Source organism: Delphinus delphis, chromosome 19 (genome assembly GCF_949987515.2).
Source record: "Delphinus delphis chromosome 19, mDelDel1.2, whole genome shotgun sequence".
Lineage (NCBI taxonomy): Eukaryota > Metazoa > Chordata > Mammalia > Artiodactyla > Delphinidae > Delphinus > Delphinus delphis.
The window spans coordinates 23,450,303-23,456,943 of record NC_082701.1 but is presented as its reverse complement, the minus strand read 5'-3'; the positions used below and the strand labels follow the sequence as shown (position 1 = coordinate 23,456,943).

General features: G+C 56.1%; 1 protein-coding gene across 1 annotated transcript; it reads left to right on the top strand.

Moving 5' to 3' along the window:
• The first annotated feature begins 1,622 nt into the window (after window positions 1-1,622).
• On the top strand, window positions 1,623-3,430 carry HOXB13 (homeobox B13). Its single transcript, XM_059997081.1, has 2 exons — window positions 1,623-2,226; window positions 3,177-3,430. Exons 1-2 carry the CDS (start codon window positions 1,623-1,625, stop codon window positions 3,428-3,430), a joined length of 858 nt encoding a protein of 285 aa, XP_059853064.1.
• Window positions 3,431-6,641: the final 3,211 nt, after the last annotated feature.

The window sequence follows — 6,641 nt, the reverse complement described above, 5'->3', positions numbered from 1 at the left end:
GTTCATTGAGGGTGATCTATCATCTTCACTACAGCCCTACAACTTGGGGCAACTCCAGTTTGCATGGGCCCTTTCCCAAAAAACTGGCTCAAGTTCAGACTCAGGTTGAACTCAGGTGAGGGGGCACGGCTGAGCCCACCTAGAGGGCAGGGTGGTCTGTTCTATATAATTGCCTTGATCCTGGTGTAGAATGCAAAAGTTCCTGTCTTCTCCAGAAAACCTGTGAGTTCTAGAAAAAGTGAACCCAGAAGGATTTGATTTGGGAGGAGTAGTGGTGGAAACAGAAAACCTCTGAAGACAGATCTGTGAAACAAATCGGTTTGGGTCTTCTGCCTTGCACTGCACAATAGGCCCCAACAGAGAGGCCTCAGGCAAGTCCTCCAGTGGTTGGGGCTCCCTCTCCCATCTCCTTTTCCTTCTAAGAAAATGTAAAGCCTGGAGGAAGCATATAGGGGAAATGGAAATCCAGACCCCCTTTTACAGACAGGTCCAGAAGCTCCATTTCCACTTTAGGTCTGAAAGTTTAGCGTCTTCAGTTCTCAAGTCTCCTTCTTTGGAGCACGTGTCCCACTCCCTCTCCCTCCCACCCCTCTCCGAATCCGGAGCTTTCTGGGCAGAAACTTGAGTCCCTGGGGAAGAGAAGTCCCAGGCACTTCCCCGGGCCCGGGAGCAGCTTATTACTGTGCATCCAGGATGGAAGGGGCACCTGGAGTGAACTGGGATGCTAGTACCTAGGACTCAAAGCAAGGGGCTTCCAGAAATACGCCTTAATCCCCATTTTCCAGCCTCCTCTGACTCAGGCACATTCCCGGGTTCCCCTTTCAGGCCCAGAGCGGCCTCCCGGCCCCACCCCCGACTCCCCTTCCCCCCACGAGATGGACACTTTATAGGGAGAGCTTTTTATTCTCTCGTTAAACCTGCCAAAGCACAGGAGACAGAGAGCCAGGGAGGGAGAGGAGGCGACCGAGGTGGGGCGGGCTCCGCGTCCCCTCTCCCGCCTTCCACTACTCCCCCCCCACCCCCGACGTAGCTGGGTTGCTCCAAACTGGAAAGCAGCGAAAGGACACCTCCTCTCTTTTCTCTCCTTTTCAAATGCAATAAAAAACCGAGAGAGGGAGGGAGGGAGAGAAGGAGAAAGGGGGGGAGGGAGGAAGAGAGAGAGAGGGAGAGGGAGAGAGAGAGGGAGGGAGGGAGGGAGAGGAAGAGAGAGAGGGAGGGAGGGAGGGAGGGAGAGAGAGAGAGGGAGGGAGGGAGGGAGACGGAGAGAGGGAGAGAGGGGGAGAGAGAGAGAGGGAGAGAGAGAGAGAGAGAGAGAGAGAGAGAGAGAGAGAGAGAGAGAGAGGGAGAGAGAGAGAGAGAGAGAAAGCGGGGGTAAAGTATTTTCGCAATTTCTGCCATGAAGATTTTATTAGCTTCTCTCCGCCAGGCCGCAGCCAATCAGCGCGCGTGCCCGGGCACCTGCGTCTCCTGCGTCAAGACGGCCGGGCTGAGCGAATGCAGGCGCCGAGCGAGCTGGGAGCGATTTAAAACGCTTTGGATTCCCGGGGCCTGGGTGGGGAGAGCGAGCTGGGTGCCCCCTGTATCCCCCACCCCCAGCACCCCATGAGCCGACCCTCGGCCCCATGGAGCCCGGCAATTATGCCACCTTGGACGGGGCCAAGGAAATCGAAGGCTTGCTGGGAGCCGGAGGGAGTCGGAATCTGGTCGCCCACTCCCCACTGACCAGCCACCCAGCGGCGGCGCCTACGCTTATGCCCGCTGTCAACTACGCCCCCCTGGATCTGCCAGGCTCTGCGGAACCACCAAAGCAGTGCCACCCATGCCCCGGGGTGCCCCAGGGGGCGTCCCCAGCTCCGGTGCCCTACGGCTACTTTGGAGGCGGGTACTACTCCTGCCGAGTGTCCCGGAGCTCGCTGAAACCCTGTGCCCAGGCGGCCACCCTGGCCGCCTACCCTGCGGAGACTCCCGCGGCCGGGGAGGACTACCCCAGCCGCCCCACCGAGTTTGCCTTCTACCCGGGGTACCCGGGACCCTACCAGCCTATGGCCAGTTACCTGGATGTGTCGGTGGTGCAGACCTTGGGCGCCCCTGGGGAGCCTCGCCATGACTCCCTGCTGCCTGTGGACAGTTACCAGCCCTGGGCCCTCACCGGTGGCTGGAACAGCCAGATGTGTTGCCAGGGAGAACAAAACCCACCGGGTCCCTTCTGGAAGGCGGCATTTGCAGGTAAACTGCCCACTACTCCGGATCCCCTTGGCGCTGAGTGCGGGGTTGCAGGCCCTCCTGGCGCTTGCCTGGGAGGAGGTGGAGGGAGACTTGGGGCTGGTGAGGAGGAGCTTGGTTCTCCTTGGTTGGCTATTAGGACTCTGAAGGAGGGTCCAGGCAGTTAGAGAGCCTGGGTAGAGGCCCCAGAGGGTCTGTGTGAGGGCCTGAGCTGCGGGCTATCTGAAGCCTGAGGACCACCAAGCCCCTGACCTCCCCAGGAGGCCTTGGGACCAGCCTTTCGATATGTTGGTGTGTTTGGCTCTCTTTCCTGTTGTTTGGGGCTCAGGGTATCCCTGCCCGGCAGGATCCCAGTTTAATTCTTCAAAAGGGCCAAATAACTCTCAATTCATTGAGTATGGGGTGCAGTGGGGTGAGTGGGAACAGAGAAATTGGATGTTCTGTAAAGAATACAACCCCTCACTTTCTCTCAGATGAGTTTTTCAGTTTCCAAAGGGAAGTTTAGATTTCCTGCAGCCATGGCTTAGGTGTGTGCATTAGTGCATGTATGTGTTGGGAGCGGAGGCAGAAACGTGTTCCCCCTGTACAGAACTTGCTTGTAGTATCTATAAGAATGGCCAAGAGTTGGAAAATGCATGTGAGGGTGGACATATGTAGACGGTGGGCAAAGGTCTGGCCGTGTGTGATGGGTGTGTTTGCAGACTTGCAGGTGTGAGGGCAGTGAAGAGTGAGGGTGGCCTGCAGAAACCGCTTTCCAAGGCTGGGCGGTGATCAGAGCTGGAAGCCGAGGTGTCCTCTTGTGCTTTGGGGGAACAGGAGTGCACGAATGCCTGTAGGGTTACCTGAGTGCTCCTGCAGGATGATTTAGCTTGTGGGGCCTGGGTCTGCGCCTGAGCTTGTGCCAGGCGGTGGTGTGAGCATGTCTTTCTCTCCCTCCCTCTCCTGCCGCGCAGACTCGAGCGCGCAGCACCCTCCAGACGGCTGCGCCTTCCGCCGCGGCCGCAAGAAACGCATTCCCTACAGCAAGGGGCAGCTGCGGGAGCTGGAGCGCGAGTATTCGGCTAACAAGTTCATCACAAAAGACAAGAGGCGCAAGATCTCGGCGGCCACCAGCCTCTCAGAGCGCCAGATCACCATCTGGTTTCAGAATCGCCGGGTCAAGGAGAAGAAAGTCCTCGCCAAGGTCAAAACCAGCGCTATTCCTTGAGGGAGCTCCCTGGCTGTGCCTGGGAGGGGGGGAGGAGGAAGTCGGAGTATCCTGGGGAGACCAGGAGCCTGCCACAGCCAGGCTGGGGCCCAGGACTCTGCTGAGAGGCCCCCAGAGGTGACACTCTTCCCAGACCAATGCTCCTGGGCTGTTCCTCAGGCACAGCTTGGGTACCCCATTGGTCCCAGAGAGCCAGCGAGGCCCAGAGTTACAGCCCAGTCCACCAGGTAACACCACCCAAAGGACCTTGTCCCAGTCATAATCATTCATCCTGGCAGTGGCAATAATCACCATAACCAGTAATAGTTGCCATGATAATTAGTATCATATTTTCTATCTAGAGCTCTGTAGAGCACTTTAGAAACTGCTTTCATGGATTGAGCTGATTACGAATAAACTTGGAAGGAGACCCGTGGCAGGAGAGCTTCCTCTGGAACCCCTTCCATTTCCAAAGCCCATCCCCATCCCAGTGAAGGCAGAGGAGACAAGAAATGGCAGATTCACCCCTGTGACTATGTTGCCCCTTTAGCATTTTTCTAAGATGACAGCTAGGCAGGATGGACAACACTGGAGGGTGCATCTCCCTCCCTCCGTGCCCATCCCCTAGGTTGTACCCACTGGTCTCAGAAGTCCGCATCCCCACCTCTTCAATTTTGTCCGTGTGTGAGAAACAAGCCAGCGAGCTGCCCTCCGGGGTCTGTTCTCCTTCCTTTCAGAGAAATGGGGTTTGAGAACGTGCCTGGATAATTCACCACTTCCTCTCCCAAACTTTCCAAACCCTCCCTTAATGTTCCTGGTGGTTCTGACTTAAGGAGGTCATGGTTCATTGGGCATTTGGGAGCCGCATGAAATAGATATTTGTGGCCTTGTAGACGGAGCCCCTCCCAGGCACAAACGGTTACAGAAAGAGGGAATAGTAGCCTATCCATGGTAGGCACGTCCCAAACACACTGGTATAGCCCAGAAGGAGAAAAACAAAAAAACAGAAAGCAGAAAATGGCTCCTTCACTACCCGTTCCTCCTCTGCTTGCCTGCCGGTGACACCGCGGAGCTTGCAGGGCTCAGGCCTGGGAGTCGCGGAAGGCTCTTTTTCGAGTGAAAGAAGCACGGGCGGCGGAAGCCCAAAGACCCAGTCTCAGAGTGGGGAACGGCAGGCAGCCGGGGACAACAATGGGCACGGACTCATTTCCTTTTCACTTTGCGCTGGTTCAGTCCACATACCCTGAATTCTGGGTGGGTGGAGGGCAGGTTGGCGCCAACTCTCTTTTCCGCAGCCACGTAGACAGTATGGGAACAGTGCGGAGTTTCAAAAACCTGGGGCAGACCAGCTGTTAGCAGAGCCGGGGACCCTGATGTCCTGTACCTGGGCCCTGTGCCCGGTGGGACTCGCTACCTTGGCCGCGCAGCAAATCAGCGTGTTTGAGCTGGATCTTCCTGCAGCCCAGGCTGGAGGTTTCCGGCAGACACTCTCCCGGCGATCGAGCGCACAGGCGTGAAGTGGAGAGGACCCAACGCCGGACCCACGATCCGAGCCACCGAGCAGCGAGTAGGCGGGAGGCGAGCAGCCCGAGGGAGGCCCCCGGCCATGGTCTCGACGGCCGCTCCATCTCGGAGCAGGCTCCTCCTTCTCCAGGAAACCCTGCGTTGGCCGCCGCAGCCGAAGAATTCGAGTCGGGTGGGATCCCAGTCCTGGCTCTTCTTCCGGGAGAGAGTTGGGAAGGCTGTTCTAAATCTTTTTACCAAAGAGGATCCCGAGGCTGAGGGGAAAGGCCCCGACGGGCAGTCACCCTCCCTCCCTGGGTCTTCTTAGAATGCGTGTGCTTGGGGAAGGGGAGGGTGTCAATTTCGTGATTTAAACAATTCTTCCAAGCCCCGTGGTCCAGTTTAAGCTCCCTGGTATCGCGTCCCGCCCAGGGGAAGTGACTTTCTGCCTTCCACGTTCTCCTTCAAGCTTAGTCTCAAGCGAGGAGCTTTTAATATCACAGGTTCTCAAGCTTAGTGGGTGCGACCCCCTCCCTCGCCGCTTCAGAAAGAGCGAGACTTCAGATAGGCCCATGGCTAGAGAGAGCGCCCTGGTGCCGGCTCCCCACATGGGGAGGAGAAAGGCCGCAAGAAGGGTTGCCACTTGGACTTCCTGAGATGGCGTAGGTAGAGGCCTAAGGAGTCAGGGGCCTCGAGCCTCTGGACTCCCAGAGCGCTAACTCCTCCACTCCGCTATCAAGCCCTTAAAGTTTCGGAGCTCTTCTATTATGCTCTCTCAATAATTTTAGAACAAACAAAAGAATTGGATTTTAGAGATTTATTTCGCTACCAGTGTGTTTGACCTATTAAAAAGACAAGGGCGCCCCCTTCCGGTAGAAGCTCGCCATTTCAGGGAAACCCGCCGGTCTGCTCGGCTTTAACCCCTCAACCGAGCCTCTGGCTTCCAGATGCCTGGCGCGTCGGGCCTTCGGGGTTGGGGAGTTCGGGGCTGCGTGTGAGAGCGCCGGGACCCGGAGTCGCCTGGAATTGGGCCAGGGTATAGGCAAATGTATCGGTCCAGCGGCTGAGAGACTCAGGAGGAAGGCTAGGAGAGCAGCGAGCGATCTCGAATAGTGAAAAAACGGGGCGGCCAGGACTCCCGGGAGCGAGGCTGCGGCGCCATCAGCCCTCGGTCCAGGTCTTCGTTCCACTGGAGTATTATATTTATCTTCCTCGCCAGGCCAATTCGCGGCGAACCCCTTCCTCCCCTTTTATCCCCCCGACTCATTTACTTGTATGGAACCTGTGCAAAAAAAAATTTTTTTTTAATTTCGCTTTGTATTAAACCCTTTTATGGAAGCTCTTTCCAAACACCAATTTTACTCCCGAGGCAAATTATACCCCCTCCCACCGAGGCCGACCATTTAAAAATCTTTCAGTAATTTGTGTCAAAATTACAACAAAATATATCTACATGTATTTGCCTGTAGCTATTTGCTTTTTAAATAGGGCCATTTTAAGCTACAGGAGAGAGGGTTTTGCTAAATTTAGACTGAAATGTGTTGACTATAACGTTCACAAATAGGTAAATTCAAACAACAGTCTCAGGAACAAATAAACGCAGAGGCGCACGAATAGACTCCGGAAAATACACCGGGCGTCTTTTCACCAGCGAGGTGTAATTTTACTCGGAGCTGCCCTCCGCGCCCTCTCCCTTACTCGGAGCAGATCATCCCCAGTTGAGTCTCAG